Source organism: Ceratotherium simum, chromosome 2, assembly GCF_057802395.1.
Source record: "Ceratotherium simum simum isolate JZ-2026a chromosome 2, ASM5780239v1, whole genome shotgun sequence".
Taxonomy (NCBI): Eukaryota; Metazoa; Chordata; class Mammalia; order Perissodactyla; family Rhinocerotidae; genus Ceratotherium; species Ceratotherium simum.
Genome location: NC_141901.1, coordinates 48674549 through 48695957, shown reverse-complemented (window position 1 = coordinate 48695957; position 21409 = coordinate 48674549). Strand labels below are relative to the sequence as shown.

At 41.4% G+C, this 21409-nt stretch overlaps 2 protein-coding genes across 2 annotated transcripts in view; both read right to left on the bottom strand.

Moving 5' to 3' along the window:
* LOC147918006 (NBPF family member NBPF6-like) overlaps positions 1-708 on the bottom strand; it is a 44135-nt gene extending 43427 nt beyond the window's left edge. Inside the window, exons 1-2 of the mRNA XM_087417839.1 lie at positions 637-708; positions 259-344 (exon numbers count right to left, since the gene is read on the bottom strand). Of these exons, the coding sequence (XP_087273965.1) occupies positions 259-344; positions 637-708 (158 nt within the window). The remainder of the gene's footprint in view (positions 1-258; positions 345-636) is intronic.
* A 13479-nt stretch (positions 709-14187) lies between these two features.
* On the bottom strand, positions 14188-19887 carry REG4 (regenerating family member 4). Its single transcript, XM_014779867.1, is given in 3 exon segments — positions 14188-14344; positions 14346-14567; positions 19823-19887. Coding segments are annotated over 3 exon segments (444 nt in total).
* Between the last annotated feature and the right edge of the window lie 1522 nt (positions 19888-21409).

Here is a 21409-nt window from a genome sequence, read left to right as displayed (position 1 = left end):
TCATCCTGAGGTTAGCCACAGAAGAGAGAACAGATGGATTCTGTGAGGACAAAAAATTCCCCAAGACTGGTTAATTTCCCTTAGATAAGATTGACAAGTATCACAAAAACAATGGACAACCTTTTTAGAAGGCTATTTACTTACTGGTTGAGTGAATGTAATCATTCAGTCAGCAGTTTTTGTTACATTTGCATTTGAAATCTGTGGCTACTTTTGACCTCTTGGTCTGTTCATTTGGGGGCCATCCTCATATTTTACCCATCCCCTTCCAGGCCCTGATCATTCCTTGTTACCTGGGGCCCAGGGATGGTTTTTTTCTTCATCCTCCTTATCTTCATGGTTTTCTGCAAAAAAATTCAGAAATGTCCAGTCAGGCATTAAGTAGTTCCATGCCACCCATTATAAACACAGTGGCCTGTCTGGGCATGAAGATATAAATACCTGTGTATGATTTCAGCATACGCTGAGAGAATTGTGCTGAAAGGTCTCTTATTTGTATTAAATAAATGCCTTGGCTTGTTTTTATGATCCATCAGACACAGTTTCCCTGATCTGGTGTATCACCATCATGGCACGCTCTATCTGAAATAGGAAAAAATGTTAGAAATGTCTTTTGTTCCCAAGATCACCACGTACTTGTCCTGCTTCCCTCTGGACTTCTACAACTATATCATCCATCTTGACATAAAGCTGGTTCCCAGGCACCATGTGAACTTTCTCTAAGGAGACAATAAACAATCCTTTCGCTCTCCCCTTAAGACGTCTGGGGAGACTTCCGTATTCTGAACCAGCATATAAGGATCTTCAAAGTCATCTCTCGTGTCCTCACAAGAAAAAGGCTGAACAAACTGAAAATCCACCACTCTTCTTAGATCCACTAGAGAATGAAGGTCAGAGGGCAAACCACTGCCCCCAAAGCTGGAAATATAGGCAGGCTAGAGGAATACAGAGAATTACAACTTATTGGAGCAGAAACCTAGGCAGGAGCCAGTACCAGAGTAGGACTAAATGTGCAATTGACTAAATGCTGGAGGCTCAGTGTGGAGAAGTTTGAGTTAAAAACATCAGCAGGGGGCCAGTCTTAGGAGAGCCCCCACACTTCCGGAGAGTTTTATGTCTAAGAGCCCTACCAGTTTCTCACAGGGAAGACTAGAGAAAAATCTCCTCATGCTTCTGGCAGGGTGAGAGGAAAGTAGCCATCTTGAACTACATCCAGAGCATTCTGTTCTTCTTGACAAGGCCTGCTCTCAAAGAAACTATTTTACCAAAGCCTAACCAACCAGGACTTTACCAGATCCTAACTGACCTGGGGGAAGGGAAATACCCAATTGCAGCCCCCTCTAGCCTTCCTTTTTCACCTAGGGGGCAGGAGGGAGAACCCTGAGAAGCACTTGTGAAGGTCACAGCCCAGGGACACAGGCTGACTAAAAGACTGAGACCTAATCATAAGACTATAGAATGTTTACACACACACACACACACCCCTTACCACCACATCAGTAGGGATCCCATATGATAACAGGGGAATACAACTGAAAGAACTGCAAATCTCAGACCTCATTGAAGCAGAAATCTCTAGGGAAACTCAAGACAACAGAGGAGACAAAAACAAGAATGCCAAAGGAGATTTAAGCCTCTGACACCCACAGCTACAGTAAACAGTAAACCCAGCCTAACCCCTAGCCAGATAAAGACAATACCTCACACTCAAATCCTTTGACCCAGTACATCATGTTTGGCTTTCAACACAACATTAAAAGACACACTATAAGATAAAAAACACAGTTTGAAGCAACAGAACAAGCATCAGAGCCAGACTTAGATATGGCAGACATGGCAGAATTATCAGACCAGGAATTTAAAACAACTGTGGTTAATATGCTAAAGGCTCTAATGGGAGAAGTGGACAGCATGCAAGAACATATGGGTAATGTAAGTAGGAAGATGGAAACTCTAAGAAAGAATTCAAAGGAAATGCTAGAAATGAAAAATACTGGGACAAAAATTAAGAATGCCTTTGAGAGGTTCAACAATAGACTGGACGTGGCAGAGGAAGGAACCTGCGAACTTGAAGAAACAGCAATAGAAATGACTAAAACAGAAATGCAAAGGGGAAAAAGAATGAAAAAGAACAGAACATCCACGAACTGTGGGACAATTACAAAATGTGTAACATACGTGTAATGGGAATATCAGAAGGAGAACAGAGGGAAAACAGAAGTATTTTAAGTAGTAATGACTGAGAATTTTCCAAAACTAATTATAGACACCAAACCACAGATCCAGGAAGCTCAGAGAATACCAAGCAGAGAAATGCCAAAAAATGTACACCTAGGAAAGATGCAGAAATCAAATGCAAAATGCAGAAAATCAAAGACAAAAGGAAAATTTTTTAAAAAGCCAGAGGAAAGAGCGCCTCACCTATAGAAGAGTAATGATAAGAATTATATCAGACTTCTCTTCAAAAAGCATTCAAGAAAGAAGAGAATGGAGTGTAAGAAAAAAAACCACCAACCTAGAATTCTGTAGTCAGTAAATTATCCTTCAAAAGCATGGGAAAAATACAGAATTCCCTAGACAAACAAAATTGAGGGAATTTGTCACCAGTAGACCTGCTTTGCAAGAAATGTTAAAAGAAATTGCTCAGAACAAAGGAAAATGATATAAGTCAGAAACTGGTATCTACACAAAGAAAGGAAGAGCATTAGAGAAGGAATAAATTAAAACAAAATAGTTTGTCTTATTCTTGATTGATCTAACTGATAACAGTTGAAAATAATAGTAGCCATAATGTACTCAGCGATTACAGCTTATGCATAAGTGAAATGAATGACAGCAATGCTATAAGGATGGGTGAAATGCATTGGGAATACTCTACAGAACATTACTTTGAGAAATTAAAGAACTAAATGGAGAGATAAAACTTGTTGTGGATTGGAAAACTCAATATGGTTTAGATGTCAATTCTCCCCAAAGTGATCAACAGATCTATTACAATCCCAATCAAAATTCCAGCAGGGATTTGGGACATTTACAAGCTGATTCTAAAATTTATATGGAAAAGCAAATGATCCTGAATTATCAAAGCAATTTTACAAAAGTAGAAGAAATGTGGATAACTTATATTGCCTATTTCCAGAATTACTATACGAATCTTTTACCCAATTTAAAATGGATTTCCTTGTCATTTTATTATTTGGTTTTAAGAGTTTCTGCATAATCTGGGTATAAGTCCACTATTAGATATGTAATTTACAAATACTTTCGACTAACTGTGGCTTGACTTTTCATTCTCTTATCAGTGTTTTTTGAAAAGCAAATGTTTTCCATGTCCGATTTATCAATGTTTTCCTTTATTGATTATGTTTTTGGTATCAATCTAAGGAAATCTTTGTCTAACCTAAAGTCACAAAAATTTTCCTCTATGTTTTCTTCTGGAAGCTTTACAGTTTTGAAGTTGACATTTAGATCTATTATGTATTTTGAGTTAATTTTTGTATATGGTGTTAGATATGGATTCTATTTATTTATTTAATTATTTTCATATGGATATAGATATCTACTAGTTGAAAAGATTGAAAAAGATCATTCTTTACCATTTGTTGAAAAGACTATCTTTTCCCCACTGCTTTGCCTTTCTGCAGTTGTCAAAAATCTTTGTATGTATTAGTTTATTTTTGGACTCTTTATTCTGTTCAATTGATCTATCGACTTATCATTACACCAATAGCATACTGCTTTGAATACGATACATTTATAATAGTCCTTGAAATGAGGTAGAGCTAGCTGTCCAACTTTGATTTTATTTTATAGGTGTTTTGACTATGCTACGTCTTTTGCATTTTCATATTCATTTAGAATCAGCTCATTACATTCTACCTAAGATGCTGACTGAGATTTTGCATTGGGTTGCATTGAATCTATAGATTGATTTTTGGGGAAAATTGATATCTCAAAGATAATGAGTCTTCAGACCCATGAACAGGGAATTTGTCTTCATTTTTTAGGTCTTCATTATTTCTTTCAGCAACATCTTGTACTTTCATTTGTTTGATGCTACTATTTTTCACATTTCAATTGTGCATTGAAATTATATAGACATCAAATAGATTTTTGTATATTGACCTTGTCTCCTGCTAGAAACAAATGCTTCAGAGTCAAGCTAGATATAGAAGTGACCATAGCTTTGGGGACTTGTTATTTGCCAGGTGAGAAGAATCTTCAATTCAATTGGGGCTTCATCCTCAGTCCAAGGAAGATGATCAAAACCCATGTTGAGTGCCATAGCTGGGCAGTGTTTGTAGGAGGGCTTTTGTAGAATAACAGATGTGAAAAGGTTTTGTATGTTCATCAGTAAGATTTCCTTAAAAGTAACCATTCAGTCAGTGAGGCTGCCAATTTATCCTTGTGTTTAGCTGCAATACCAGTTACAAGATTTAGGGGCCAATCTCCTCCATTATTATTTAATTTAGCTTTCCATAATCTATTCCAACATTATGTACTGCCAGAATCTTTCAGATGGTATGCAAAGATATATCCATCAAATATCTTGAGTTTGTGCCCAGTTCTGACTAGTCTTATGGCTGATGTGTTCTATGATAAAAATGACACCAAGAGCTTTAAAATAATTAATAGCAGGAGCCTGAGGGGGTTTGGTTGTGTGACATTTGGAAGCCTTAGGAGACATTGCCTCCTAGCCAATATCTGAAATAGGTGTCCACTCCCATCAGTCTATAACCATCAGAGCCCTGAGGCTGCAACAGAATCTGTTGGCCCTTTGTGTCAGCTCCATTCCCCCAAAAGAGGGTGAACGACCTTCAGTTCAAATTATGCACTGACTGGTGTATGTAGCATATTTGTTATCTCTTTAGTCTCTGATGTGTCCATCCAGTCATGTAAAGCTTGCTCACCTGGATTACTCACAAGGTCTCATTCCCAGTGGGTCAGATAACTTGTCTCAGAAAAACCAAAGCATCCACTTGTCATTATGCTTCTCTCCTAAAGCTTATTCTTGATGGGCTAAAACATGACTCACAAACAGCTTTGAATGTGTTTTATTTGTATCTGTTTAATGGTTTTCTAAAGGCAGTGACCTAGCTGACTTTCTTTTTACAGTCCAATTTGTTGTTTCCCAATGCTCCGCCCATTTGACAGGACCCAAGGGTCAGTATAAACATAGATTTATCCCTGTTGGTGTGTTACCAACCAACTGATGGTGTGTACATTATGTATAATTCTATACATTGGGCTGACTGTCCCCTCCTTCTTTTACCTGTTTCCTGTTGGGTGTTCAGGTGTTGTAATCTCACTCACTACTTCCATTGAAATCCCTGGATGACAGTGCTGCTATCTGTAAAAACAGTTGTTTTACGTTGCTATTTATCAAAGTTATCATACTGTCTTTAAATCTGCATATTTATGAGCATCATTAATAGTTAATATATATGGTAGTCAATTCTTCAGTTAGGTCAAAAACTAAAATTTGAAAATAAGAAATAACTTCTTGGGGCCAGCCCGGTGGTGTAGTGGTTAATCTTCAGCGGCCCAGGTTCTTGGGTTTGGATCCCAGGCACAGACCTATACCACTCATCCAGCCATGCTGTAGTAGTGACCCACAAACAAAGTAGAGGAAGACTGGCACAGATGTTAGCTCAGGGCCAATCTTCCTCACCAAAAAACAAGAAAGAAAGAACTTCTTTATTATTTTAGCTTTTTTGAAAAAATATGCCATTTCCATTTCAGGCTGATGTGCAGATTCCTGACTTCCTTTAGAAAAGTCACTCTTGCTCCAAGACAACACAGAATAAATTATGTACAGAATGATTGTAGATCATGGGCTAAATATTTAGTTTCCATGGGGTCCAACATTTGCTAAACATGTTTTTCTAAGATGTAATGTTCTTCTGAGCCAACTCATTTGCAGCTCCAAAAGCCTCAAGGCATTTTCTCCGCCCTCTTGTTGCCATTGTCATGAAATCTCCTCTGCCTCTTCTTAGGGCACTTACCATGGGATCTCTTTTGTTCCATGGCCCCAGAGGCAGGACCATGTTTTCCAGCTTATTTAAGAGCATGAAGAACCTCCTGTTTCTGTAAGATCAATGGAAGTGAGTGGCTCTCTCTGTTATTTGGTATGTAGGGCCATCATTTGGGTCACTTGGGGAATGTGTTGTCTTCACAAGTCATCAGGTGCTGCTAAATATAATAAATCTTCTCTCACTACATGACACCACATCCCACCCATCCATTGTATCCTTGAAAATGTCATTTTCTGAGTGGAGTCTTGAAGGTTTTTGAGATTCATTGCCCAACCACACATTATTCAGTCTTTTCGAGTCCTTCTGTCTGTTTTTTTCTCTTGATATGGCTACTATCTAAATAGGATCTGTGAAATGAAACACAGGAAGGAGGCCCATGCCAAGACTTTGGGACACTCAACTATGACAGCTGGCAGCCAGGACACTCTCTGGAGTAGATGCTACAGATGCTTTTTGACTTGACTCCTCAGGAGGTAGAAAGCCAGGTGCTCTCATCACTCCTCCTCATCATCTTCCCTTTCCCCAGGATGAAACTATTGTGTCTGCTACTGATGTTGTCACCTACAGAGAACCAAGGCTGAACTGGGGACAGACATCTTTCAGCTCTCTTCAGTAAGGAATGTATCCTCCAGTGTAATCAGCACAATGCTTCACCCACAGGGGTTCAGTAAATGCATTCATGGAGCTCAACTAATTTAGAATCCATGTTATCTAGATGAGTAGAGATGTTATATTTTATAGAACTTGATAGGATAAGTAGAGGAGGGAAACAGGGAGTTTTAGTTTATTCTGTTCCTAAGGGAACAAAAGTCATTGGATTTATCAACCACTTGAACATCAGAGGGCCAGGTTTTAGTCTCCTTCTCACTGCAAACTTGGAAGTTGCTGTACTACATTTTTACCTTAGTTATTTGATCTAAAATTTGAGGATGAACTACCAAGTTCCAAAATTCTAGGAATATGGCTGATATTTAAATTATTTTTGATGTGGGGAGAGAATCATGAAGACTAGAAAGCATTTAACTTATGATAGAGAAGATATCATCACTTATAATTAAGGTTAGGATGAACCAGTAAGACTGGTTACCAGAGGGGAAGAAAGGGAGGGCAAAATGGGTAAAGGTGACAAATGGAAATTAGACTTTTGGTGGTGAACACAATGTAGTGTATACAGAAGTCGAATAATAATGAAGTATATCTGAAATCTATAGAATGTTATAAACCAACATTACCTCAATAAAAGAAAAAATAAATTAAAAAATAACAAAAGAAGACTTTAAACTTGCCTCTTTATTTCTCCAGCTGGTGAGGACATAGTAGCTACTGATATCAGCAGTTTTCTCTGGAGACCTTGGTAGTGTTGACTGCTTTGAGCCAACATGGAGCCCAGGTCGGTTGTATCCTGAGAGACTGAAATCTGGCTGAGGTCCAGGGTCATTGGGCCAGGACAGGTCATCCAGCTGTTGGAAAAAACTGAAGGGGGGCCAGGACAACCACTGAGGTCATCCCCAGGCAGCACTGATTACTTCCTCCAATGGGACCCACCACCACTACACTTCTCGTGACTTCCTGGTTACTAGACTGAGAGCTCTGTGAAAGTTGGAATATTTTATTCATCTCCATATTCATGGCTCCTAGCACCAAGTCAAGCCCCGAGGAGGCTCTCACGACGTTGATTCACTGATCCAATCAGAATGGTTGCAAATCTCCATCACCTCACTACTTTCCTGTCCCAAATGTCCTGTCAGACATGCTTGGCTCTCTCTCAGGATGTAGCAGATGCCCATCCTCAGAGAGGAGACTTCCCTGCACTCTCTATACCCAATGACACTCTCCTGAAATCAGCTGTCAGGATGACAGGACTGTCCTCAGGGATTCCTCTCAATGGTTTACCCTGTCATTAGGAAGAGATGTCCTTGGCCTCCCCTCCCATCCTCTGGGTTGCCACAACACCCATGATTAGGAGAGCTACCAGATTGTATTGAAATTATCTGTCTGTATTCTTCCTCTCACTGCTCTGATTTCCTCAGAGAAATCTTATTGATATCTGCTCCAAGTTCTTAACACAGCATAAGGAAAATTAAGCCCTCAACAAATATTTAAGACATATTGTATGTAAAGCCTTTCTCAACTGAAAATGCAGAAGAATATTGCATTTCTGCATGACTGCTTCAGGTGCAAGCGTCCCCCTATGCTGGTCCCTCCTGACCTTAGGGCAGAACTGTTTAAGGTAAGAATGGACATCTCCAAACCTTCTCCAATCATCACTCATCCCTCTAAGCCCACAATTACCAGGAGGGCATCCACTGCAAGGGCAGCCACAGGGTCAAGGCTGGGGGGCTGGGGCAGAGCCTCATGGTCACATCCTCCTCCTCTTGGAATTGGTGCTTCCCAGCATTAGAAACCAACCATCCTTGGATCTTCTTGGAAGGTGCACAGGTTCACTGTGGAGTAAGTTACTCTCCCAGTCCTCACTGCTCAGCTCAGCCTGCTCCTTGAGGAGCTGGGTGATGCTGTAAACATTCTTCAGTTTCCTTTGACTTTTCTGAACTCTACTTTTGTCCTTATTCTCACCTCCTCTGGTAACCACCTGCTCCACTAGCACCTGGACCTTCTTTCAATTATTATCATCCAAACCAGCTGATTTTCTTTCTTCCACCTGCTCCCTCAGTTCTCTGTTTTCAGTCTCCTGCAGGAGACACACTGAGAAAGGACCAAGATTAGGTCTCGGCTGAAGTTCCCAGGGCACATTTAACATGCCTCTCAGTCCCTCATGCACTCAGAGAAAACTGAGCAGGAAGGGAATTTGGAGAATCTGAATAACACCCTTATCTTACTGATGAGGAAACTGAGGCCCAGGCAGAATAGGAGATTTTCCCAGGCTCCCTCACCATGTGATGGCAGCAGAGCCACCGCACAAGCCTTGGCCACAAGCTTCCCTGTCTAAAGCACCTACCACACCCTCCAGAAAACCACATCTAAATTTCAGGGGACACTGGATGAAATATCAGTATTTCCACCGTTAAAACAAAAATATCCGAGGGACTTTTCCTGGGACAATTCTTTTATCACAGTTCTATAGTCTTATTATATACATTCAGTCAGTTTTCAATCCTGGCTGACACAATGGAACCAAGGCACACATAAGTATTAAATAAACTTTATCATAGCCACAATTAAAACATATTTATGTGCTCATCTGTAAAACGTCTGACTCCTGTGTCAGATCATCTTCCTGAGAGCAGGCACTTTGTCTGCCTTGTTCACCCCATCTACCCAGGGCCCCCACAAGAGCCTGCCAGATAAAACATTCACTAAATACTTGCCAAGTGGATAAATAAGAGTTACCAGGAATAACTAACATTTACTCATGTCTTCTAGTCCCAACCACATCTCCAATCAAATCTTATCCTAGGTCTATGCTGAAGCAATAAAAGCACAGCCTTAGGAAAAGCAGTCAAAAGTTCAAAAACCAACTCCATCATGGACCAAGTATGCTTTCCTGGATGATTTCATTATTTTCTCTGAGCATATTTCTCTCATGTATAATAGAGAAGAATGTATAATGTAAAGGAGAGAAGGCAGCATTGACCACTAGGGTGTCGGATGATTAAATGTGATATCCTGCAGTAGACAGGGCTCCAGTGCCTGGGCACCAGCTGCAGAGCTAAAGAACGCCCACATCAGAGTCAACACGGTGCTTGTTAAAAACCTCTGGGGATAAGGCCCCCAAAACTGCATTTCAGACAAAAATGCCAAGGAGATTCTCACGCAAGGAAAAGGCCTCACCATTAAACAAACCACCTAGCATGGAGACCCCTAAAGCCCTAGTGGCAGCATGGATGACTAAGCTGGAGCAAAGCAAGTCCCTTGTCCAAGGTGGCCTTTCAACAGGAAATGTCCCCTTTTCCAGGAAGGGTTCCTACCTGATGTGGGACACAAAGAGGCCCCTGCTTCCGCAGTCTGGGCTTTCAGCACCTCCACTGTCGTTCAGGTTTTCTCTTCTGCTCTAATCACTGGATTTCAGCCCTCATATGGGTCATTTCTTTATGAAGACCTCTGTTATTTCATTCTCCTCTCCGGGAAAGGGATGGCAGAGATCAGTTCTAGGCTTTCTCGTAAGCCTCCTAGAGGAGCTGAAAGAAATCATGACTCATAGAAATTAGGTCAGTAAAGAAGATCCCAGAGGAGCATGAGATCGCAAGGGCAGGCCCTCATGGGAGATGGTCAGAACCCCGACAGAGTCAGTATTAGACCTTTTCAGGTAGGGAGAACGTACAGACCAATTCTGTGAGCAGAGAACCCAGCCACGTCATTCCAGACTTCCGATCTACAAAACTGTGAGATAACAAATGTGTGTTGTTTTAAACCACTGTTTTGGTAATCTTTTATCATGCAGTAACAGGGAACTAATTCAGATGCTTATCTCTACACTCCTGATTTTTTAATTTTCAGAAACATGTATGCTAATCCCTATAAAGCAAAAAAATCAAAGAACCACAGTAAAAATCCTGTACTTACCTTCATGTGACTGTTCCCTAGCCCTTGTATCATGAAGGAGACCATGAAGGGCATTTCAGGCCCTGGAGGAATGTCTCTTTAACGTGACCAACGACACCTCTGAATAAAGAGGGCACAATTAACTCCACATGACAGTATCTATGAATCCATCATCTATCTCTATTTTCTATGGCAGATTTTTTTTAGCTCCTTGTTCTACTGAACTCACTAGACAAAGTTTTATAGCAAGTACCAGTACCCAGCATGGGCGAACCAATTCAAAGAGGGCAATAGAACTGCCACAATATTAAGTTCCCCAAATTCCTCTAATTTCGAGTAGAAATAGGGCTTATTTTAAAGTCCTATTCTAATGGAAATTAAACTTAAATGTCTTTGTTTTCCAATTTGTATTCTGTTCAAGCCCAATCATGGACACCTCACTCCTCAGGGTCAGTGAGTTCCCTTCCCTGCAGCCTGGATTCCCTGTCCATGAATGTCAGGAGAACCCAACCTCATATCTCTCCTATGAACCAGCCCCTCAGCCTCAAAATCTAGGACAATGTGCAAACCCAACAGGCAGTAGCATCCACCAAGCAGGAGTGGTATGTTTGCATGGCTCTTGGCCCAGATTATCTGAGAGAACAGAGCAGTCATAAAACAGAAGAGAACAGAGAAACATCATATTGATTTCAGCTTTTCCAGGATGTCAGTTAAGTTAGACCAAAGAGTGTAAACTCATTTGAGGAAATCTCTCAATAAGGGATTAATTGTTGACAAAATAAATGGTAGGAACAGTTGCTATCCAGTGTTGACAAGAGGGTGGAGAAAAGAATATTCCCTTAAATGATTGGGAATGTGAATTGGTAAAGCTACTTTGCAAGGCAATAGGGCAGGATTTAGCAAAATTACATATCTATAAATATATTTCTAAACTAAGCAATTCCCTTTACAGGGATAGATAGGAGAGAAAAACTTACATAAGTGATGAAGAGAGATAGAGATATAGATATAGATACAGATACAGATGTAGATATAGATATAGATACAACTATAGGTATATAGGTGTCCCCTGTAGCATTGTTTGTAAAAATAAACACTAGAACCAATTTCATGTCCATCAATTGGAGAACATTTATTTATAGCTGTCCATCCATACCCAGAAAGGGTCTGCAGTCATATAAAAAAACAAAGCAGATAATAAAAATGCAGATGGGGATGGACCAGTAAGAGCCAATATGTACTGAGTATTTACTCTGTGCCAGGCACTGGGCTCAATGCTTTACCTGCACATCTCATTTAAAACCTAGGACAACCCACGAAGGAAGAACTGCTATTTGACCCATTTTTAAATGAGAAATTCAGCCACAGAAAGTTCAAGAAACTTAAGCAAAGTCCCAATGCAACCCAGTCAGGTTTGCACGTAGAGCTTGTGAGACCATGGTGCTCTCTTTTCTGATTCTCTATTTTAGGGATTTCCATGAGAAAGAAAAATACCGGCCTCTGATGCCCTGAACTGATATGACACTCACAGCCTGACTGTTTGGTTCTCATGCTGGAAATAAATCTCAGATACAGAATATCAACCTCAGACAAGATTACTCTGAGACCTTGACAAAAGGAGACAAAACAAGGCTACCTCATAATTTTGTCCAGCACAGACAAAAACAAGGTCACTGTGCAACCTCCCAAATCCCAAACATCCTCCTCTTTTCATAAGGAAATGACTGTTATTTCTTTAGTCCGATCATAGGATTGCCCATGCTGACTAACAGTATTCAATATAGAACAAACCCTGCTTCCTTCCATCCTCCCTCAAATCACCCAGTCAAAGCCCAAATCCTATAACAGGTTCCTTCTAAACACCCTCTTACTTAGACCATGGGGTGTGTTCTTTCTGGCTGCAAGGAATAAAAAACCCAACTTGTCTATCAAAAAGTGTGTTCCTGATGATTTGGCTTAAGGGAATTGATACCAGCTTTCCGGAAATGAGTGGCTGTAAAAACCCAGCCTCAGGAAGAAAGGTTATGTTCTCTGTGATATACCTAGGCTCTGGAACTCCAGAACTTATTTTTACCCTTAAAAAAAGATTCGTTCTTGCAAACCCTTTTACTAACTAACGTAAACCTTAGCAGTTCGGGCAAGAGTTTTCCACATCTGATTTAAAGTAAGGAGATTGAGGATAAAGTTAAGAGAGAAGCTAGTTAAGAGAGAATGTGCAGCACAAACAGCTTAAAAGGACCTGGGATCAGTTAAAACCCAATATCCCTCGCTGGGCCTGAACCACCAACCCTTCAGTTAGCAGATCAATGAGCTGACCTATTACCCAAGGAAAGGCAACACTGGTCCTCTATGCGAGGTCTCTCTAGCCCCAAGCTGCCCCACCCTGGGCTCTTCTGCCTTGTCTAACTCCGCCAGCTCCAAAAGGCATTGAGCCCAAGAATCGTGTGGAGATACCTACAGCTACCATAGTGTGATATCATAAGATTTAGAAATTTTTGCTGGTGACAAAGTGACAGGACTCTCATATGCCTACATTCAGAAGGAAAAGCTACATTTCTTTCAGAGATTAGTCAAATTAAAGATGTCCTTAACCAGCCCACCCTAAATGTATGATGTTTTGGAATGCATTTCTCTGGATCGTGTGGCATCTCTCTGGTTTTGTTGCCTGGCGGCCTCCACCAAAGGCAAGGAGGACTTGGCAGGCTCTGTGGGGTCTCCTCTCACAGAGGTGCAGGGCCCTTCCCTCCCTTCCTCTTCCCAGGAAACTGTGGGACGATGCTCCCAACTCCTTCCCCCTGGTGAGAGATATGGCTGTAACAGCTCTTTTTTCCCTGGAAATACTGTTCCTCATATCTAGACTTACCAGACACACCTTTTGGGTTTATCTTTCTTCTTTTATTCCCTTAATTTTTTTGCTCTGATCTCTAGGATACATCCTTAGCATGATTCTGTAAATGTCTTTTTTGTTGTTCTTAATCCCACTATTATGGTTTTCATTTTCAAGAACTCTTGTTCTAAATTGGTCTCTGGATGAAGGAACATCCTCAGAGACGTGGCCTTGGACTCCACAGGCCATCTAAACCTGGGGGGTGAGGATGTCACATCTCTCTGGGTTTGCTGTCCTACCATTGGCCAGGGTGGTGGAGTGGGAAGGGAAAGGTGCTGATAGGGGACGGGGAGTGGGTCAGAAGGAAGGTAACATCTTATGACGCCTGGCAGGAGCATATCTTATGTAGATGAGGCAGATCCAGGGGCTGCTGTTCAGGCACCTGTTGCTCACAGGCTGTATGACCTCCAGAGCCACAGGGACCGGGTCCAGGAAGGTTGCCTGAATTTGAGTGAAACACCCCATTGCCCCATGTGGCTCCCCCATCAGTCACTTCAATTAAACAACCAAATCCAGAGAGACAGTACTGACTCCCCACACTCCTCTGAGGTAACTTACTTTGACTGGCTATGTGGGTATCTCAAAGCCTCAGTAAAATAAAATGGATACATTTTTCAGTTGTGTAGACAACGAAGCCTTCCACTTGCTTGCACTGTTTCACTTCTGTCAGAGGGCTATCTACACACTGCTCTCTTTCTGGTAAGTCTTGTACAGCAATTCAATTATTCTTTGGGTAAGTTCCTCATCTTCTCATCCTCCTTTGACTTATGTATTTCTGTCTTTCTTCCTGAGAGTGGACTCCTTGAGGGTAGAGGCCGTTTCTTGTTCATTCTTATGTCTTTGTAGCCTATCTAGGGTCTGGGATCTATCAATGCTTACAAAATTGAATGAGTTGAACACATACCCTCCTTTCTCCATTTCACCAGCTAGGTAACTTCTCAGAATGCCAAAGAAGAACCCTTGATTCTGAGTCAAATGAGGCCTGGAGCTCTGGGTGGCCCCTTGCTTTAGAGACACCAGTCCAAGCATGGGCCAGATTTCTTACATCAGCATCAGACAAGTTCCTCAGCTTCCTGAAGTATCCACAGCAATTGGACACGTGGTAAAACCATCCGGTAGTACAGCTGGGTCTCAGGATGATATCAGCACATAAACAAAAGGCAATAACAAGTTATGATGGCAAGAACAATCAATTCCCACACTTGAGCCAGTCTACAGACCTAGAACCCTTCGAACGCAGGAGAGGCTGGATGCCCTTGAGGAAGGATCTCACTATGCGGTCAAAGCTTTATACTGTTAATCTTTCTTCCAGCCTTCTCCAAAGGGAACTATGGCCTTTTACCAGGGTAACTGTGCACTGAGGAAAAGGAAAAGATCAGATCTTTTGAGGATTACTAGACACTGGCTCTGAAGTGACACGAATGCCAGGAGACCCAAAACATCACCGTGGTCTGCCAGTCAGAGTAGGGGCTTATGGAGGTCAGGTGATCAATGGAGTTTTAGCTCAGGACTATTTCACAGTGGGCCCAGTGGATCCCCAAGCCCATCCTGTGGTTATTTCTCCAGTTACAGAATGCATAATTGCAATAGACATACTCTGCAACTGGCAGAATCCCCACATTGGTAGTGAGATCAAACAGCTATAATTCAAGGCATCACAAGAATGGATGAGGAGCATAAATTGGTACTTTTAGGCAAAGGAGGAAGCGGTTGTTTTGGCCAGGGGACACAGGGCAGGTTAGATGGCAACTTGGCTGGGACTTGAGAATAGGTGGGCTGTAAGTCAACAGCAAGGAAAGGGGGACATTTTAGGCAAAAAGAGTGGGCAAGCAGAGGAATGGAGGCAGGAACATGCAAGATGTGCACAGAACGAGCAAGTACTTAAGTTTACCTTAAGTATAGGGGATCTGTCAGGCAAGCATGGTAGGAAAGAAAAGGAGAGAGTCAGGGCCTAGAAGCCAAGGAAGCCAGGATTCAGAGAGACACAAACTCTTCCTGCTAGTCAATTGGTAAGCAGGTCATGTCACTGAATCTGAAGGTTTATGAAGAAAAGGAGATGGCCGGAAATGCCGAAGGCCCAGATGATGAAGGGGATGTCAAGCTAGCCAGTTTGGACATTGTGACAATGTGGTTGCACTTCAATGCCATAGATGGGTGCAGGGGTCTTTCTGCCCCCGGTAGATGTCCGCAGACTGTTGTTGTCACATAGCACTTCCTCTCTCTCCACTCAGATGACACTATTGTCACTTGTTTGTCCCACTCTTCTGTTTTATTTCATCCCTTGCCTATAAATCTCTAGGGGCTTCCTGTTGCTCTCAGATAAGCTCCCATTCAGCCTAGCGTTCAAGAGCTTTTATGACCTGGTCCTATGGCCCTATCCAGCCACATCTTCCTATGCAGCAGTCCCAGCTCCATCTTGGAACACAACATTCATTATTGACATAGATCCTTTGCATATGCTATGCTTTGTACCTCTGAGTGATGGATAGTGACTAACCCAGCTAGAGCACTGCACAAAAGGTTTCAACGGTGCCTCAAATATATTATGAACAAGCAGAAAAGATACTCATGTACTTAAATGCTGCACCTTCTACTACTTTTAGAAATATAAACACCATTTTATGTGAAATAAAAAGAAAGCATTTATGCCACTGCTGCTACTTCTGCTACCACTATCACCAGCTTCCATATATACAGTGCTTTCTTGCTGCCAGGCACTATGCTAAACAATTTATCCATACTATATATTTATCATATATATGACATATATATGACACATATACGTGATAAATATGTATTTATCGTAGCATAGGGAGGTGAGGAATCAGCCTAAGGTGGTCACCTGCCCAAGGTCACACAGTAAGGTAGAAAAGCTGCCTTTCAGATTCAGTTCTATGACTTACAAATCCATGTTCCTGCCACCAGTTCTCTCAACTGTGGATTTTATAAATATGGAAAAATAAGAAATTTAGCAACAGAAATCAGAGGGCTGGGTGTCTTGGTTATTTTATCAGAAAGAAAGAAAGCAAAGGAGATCCTTTACTCCTAACGTCAAAAGTGATCTTAAGGAGGAGGCCAACCATTGATTACCATTCCAAATGAAATGGCTTAAATTTCAGTAAGGGACAGCCTAGAGAGACGTTAGGAAGCATTCCTTTCAACTTAACACTGGTGAGAAGATCCTGAAAGAGGTGGTAGAGAAGAGCCCAAGTCTCTGACCTTGGCCTGAGGATACAGCCCCCTTGCATCACACCAGATGCTCCTAGTTCAGTTCACTTTGATTTTTCTGTGTGTGTGTGTGTGTGTGAACTCTGAAGTGTCTCTGTTTGGCATTCTGTGGGCAAACCTGTTAGGATAGATCCTCCACCATCATGATGTTTATTTTTCCTGAATCCAGGTAGTGACAGCAGAGTTCCCAGGGACACACGTGGAGGACTTGGAGGGGGCCAGGGCAAAGGAGACTCAAGATCAGTACTCTCGCTCTTCTTTCTCTGTCTCTGTGTCTCTCTCTTTTTGAGTGTCTCTCTCTGTCTCTGCCCATCTCTCTCTGTTTAACTCTCTCTCTCTCTGTGCATCTCTGTATCTCTCTGACTCTTTTTATTTATTTCTCTATTTCTTTCTCGCGCTGTCTTTCTGCTCTCCCTGGGTATGTCTCTGTCTCTTCTTAACTGTCTCTTTCTGTTGGTCTCTGTGCCTTTTTGAGTCTCTCTGTGTCTGTGATGGTCTCTCTCTCTGCCTCTCATTCTTTCCTTCTCCCCTGGCTTCTCTATTTCTCTTTTCCCTCCCCTCTCTGCCCCTCACCCCACAATATTACAGCTATGGCCATGTGCTCCCTGGTGGAGACACATTAGTTCCTAGAAATACAACTATGCTGCTCTGCTGGGGTTGCTGCTCTGCCTTCTGTCCCACCACATTTTTATTGAGCGTTTACTATGTACATGGCACTGTACCAGAAAGTTCACATATATTCTAGTCACCCCCATAATAACCCTGTGAAGTAGGTATTGTGATTATCCCCAGGTTCCAGATAAGAAAACAAGAGCAGAGCATTGTCATGTCCTGGGGTCCCATAGCAAATAAGTGATAGAGACAGGATTTGACCTGAGACAGTCTAACTCCAAGTAGAAGCTCTTAGTAATTGGGCTCAATTTATTTGCTTTAAAACCCATACGGGCCAACAAAGTACATTCATTCAGATTGCCTTGTTTAATTACCAGAACCTTCCTGAGAGACAGGGATATATATCCCATTGTACAGATAAGAAAACCTCCTCAGGGAGGTGAAGTAACCCACTGAAGTCACTCAGATGGGGAGTGAGATGGGACCTGGGAGAGGAGCCAGTGTTCCCCCAGCAGCCCTAGACCCTCCTCTTGTGGTACCAGAGCTCCGCATCACTGTGCATGCAGTGCCATGAGGCTTTGGCTCCTAGCATCTTGCCTGGACTACTAACGTCTTTTTACTCCACCACTTATTAGATGTGTAACCTCGGGAAGATTATTTAACCTCCTTTAGCTTTAGTTTTCTTGTTTGTACAATGGACTAACACTAGATACCTTCTTCATAGGATTGTTGGGAGGAATAAATGGGATAATGCATGTACAGTGATTAGCACAGAGCCAGTACATAGTAATTGTTCAATAAATAGTAGCTACTTAATGAAGTGTAGCTATTAAAATAATCATATTATCATTATAACCATTGTAATATTTTTGAAAATAGTAATTGGATCAATTTTTTTATTGTCCATAAATCATATTGCTCTTTGTCTTCCCACGCATTGAATCAATGTCATGCATTGCTTCAGGTGAAGGGCAGCTATAAGCCAGGACAAAGAAATGACTGTTGAGGCCAAGGGTAATAATCTTGACCACCAGGTCTTGTTGAGAGAGAAAATTAATTTCTAAGTTCCCCATACTTCCCTTAAGTGCAAGATTAGATTTTCCCATACTCCATTGTGCAAAGAATATATAGGATGTGTCATAAGAGAGGTTCCCTCAAGATAGTAAGAATAAGTAGAAAGCCTTTTCACAGATGGGAGGAGGATCCGTGAAAGAGCAATGGAAGGACCAGTGGTGAGTGTTCGGGCTCTACCTCCTCCAGGGGAGAGAAACTGAGGAGGTTTGATGAAATCCCAGCGTGGCGCAGCTTATTTCTCACTCCCCAGGATAGAGCCTGGGCAAATTTCAAGCCCCCTCAGAGAAGCCAGAACCAGAGCAAGAGGGAACTAACTATCTAGTTAGTTGGTTAGAAATGTCAATGGAAGGTGGCTCCTCAGGAGGGACTTGAGGGCAACGCCTCATCATCCTTCATACTCTAGCATTGTTCAGAGAAAGTAGCTGAATCCCCCGGGGCCTGAACAGCCATAGGTGATTGAGAGAACTAGTGGCTGGAAATAGGCATGGAGTTGAGGGCAGAGAGCCTTAGAGCACAAGGACATGTCAAGGGTGGGGCTATGGCAAGAACCACAGACTTCAGCCACAGGCACCAACATGATGCCTGAAGAACCCTGCTTCTCTTCATATTTCCTTCCAATTGGTCCTTCTCTTGGTCAAGGTATTCCCTGGTGGGAGAAGTGCTAGGTTATAGACCACTCTAGACCCCCTCAAGAGGCCCTCTTCTCAACACAAGTGCTGCTCAGGCATGGTTTCTTCACTCACTCTACCACATACAACACTCGGCAGGGCCACATGGGACTGTGAAACACCCAGAACTAGGAGCCAGAGCATCACATTATATCTTGCTATGTGAGCTTGGGCAAGTCTCTACCCTTCTCTGGTCCTCATTTTTCTCATAAACAGAACAAAGGAGTTATACCAGTTGAGCCTACATTTCATTTCCTTCCATTTCAGATATTCTGTGATACTTATTCTTAGCTCACACATACAGTTTTCTTCCCTGGCTTTCTCCACTGGAAGATCCTAGGGTATTGCTTTCCACTTTGTTGACATGTTACTCTGTATTTGACACTGGGTCTATACGTGGATAGGACCCACCTTTCCAAGTAGGCTGTAAGTCTCTTGCAAACCAGAATTCCCAATATATTCAAATAAGAAAACAAATCACAAACATTGGTAGCTCTAATTATAGCTATCACTTACTGACTGCTAGCTGTCAGGTGCTTTAAATACATTATCTCTACCCTTTACAATAAACTTGCAAAATAATTATTATAATCTACATTTAGTTATGATTTAACTATGGCTCACAACCATACAACATTAGAGTTTGTTTGATTCTAAAGTCCTTGCACTTTTTACATCACATTGTCTTTCATTTCTCTCTTTGACATATATTTCCTGCAGTGCCTAACTATTTTTGCAGGCGAATGGACGGCTTTGTCAGTGTGCTGCCTGAACTTTGGCTGTGGGCTCAATTCCAGCTGAGTGACTGATACTCACCACCCAGGACTTTGGTGCTGGCCACACAGCTCAGCAGTAGCAGCAGCCACATGCTTTTGGAAGCCATATTCCTCTTCCCCTGGGGACAGAAGTGCTTCAGAAACCTCTACTGCAAGGATCTCCGAGTCCTTGTTAGTTTTCAAGGAAAACCTTGAAGCTCCTTGATTCACCTAGAACTGCGATCTGAATGCGTTTGCACTGGTGAGATGGACTTAGGAATTTAAATGCCAAATCACATATGGAGGGAAAAAATTCTGGCTAAACCCAAATTATACATTAAAGGGAATCTCAAGCTAAATGTAGAGATTAGAAAAATTTAACTTAATGAAGTTTTATTCTCACCTGCAAGGCCCCTGGGCCAGAGCCAGCGACCTAACTATGTTGGGCTGAATGGTTTACAAGTCTGAAGGGAGGTATTTGGTATATTGTGGAGAGCCTGACCCTGCTAGTCTCAGGAAAAGCAGCAGAGGGGTCCAAGACAAGCTTTCTCATAGATGAGACAGTAAAGGGCTTTCTATAGTCAACTTGATCAAATCAAGGCAGTTCCAACAGTGAATTTTTTGTTAGAATTACAGGTAATGTATGGTCCCATATCTACATTTTACAGATAAGAAAACTCGAGGGCAATGGATATGAAGTCATTTGCTCATTGTCGCCCAGCTACAACCAGATTTCCTGATTTCAGTTCAACTCTCTTTCCTTGACACTTAGGTGATACCATATTTTTTAAAACAGAAAATAACTTTGTTATCTTTTCCCATCACTAAACAGTACATGAATTATTAAAAGATCAATGAAAAACTAGAAAATAGGAAGTAAATCTAATCTCCCAGAGTTAAACAATTTACTAAATAGCTTATAGACATCTTTCTATGCACATCTGTGTGTGTGTGTGTAATTTTATATAAATAGATTCATGTGGTTCTTTAACCTGGTTTTGTTTCTCAGAAACAGATTGTAACGAACCTTCTTCCACTCACATAAATTTTTTGCAGTTTGATTCTGTCTTTGATTTAAATTCACATACCCAGGATAGTGGCTTCACACAACATGCACATTGTCACATGGTACCTTTGGCTAAAATGCCCTCCAAATGGGCCGTACTGTGTGTTCCACTAATAGCACCCAAGAATGCTGGATTCCCCAGACCTCGACGAACACCTAATTTGTCAAATTTTCTTTCTTGCTAATTTTGGTATATTAAAGAAGAATCTCATTTTTTTTGTTAGCATTTTAAAAATAGTAATGAAGTTGAACATCTTTTTATATAATGATTAGCTTTTCAAATTTCTTTTGTGAATTTTTGGTTTACAGCTTTATACATTTTTCTGTTTGATTATCTTTCTTCTGAGGAATTTGCGAGGCCTTTCTTTGTATAGTTATTGTCTTTCATATATTACTAAGACTATTTCCCAGTTTGTATTTCCTCCTTTTTATAACGTATTTTTTGCCATCCTGAAAATTTCAAAAATCGATATATTTATCTTCTCCTTTGTAACTTTTGAAATTTATATCAGAAAAACTGGCCATTGCCATCCACATAAGATTAAGATATCCACCCATATTTTCTTCTATTTTCATCCATCTGG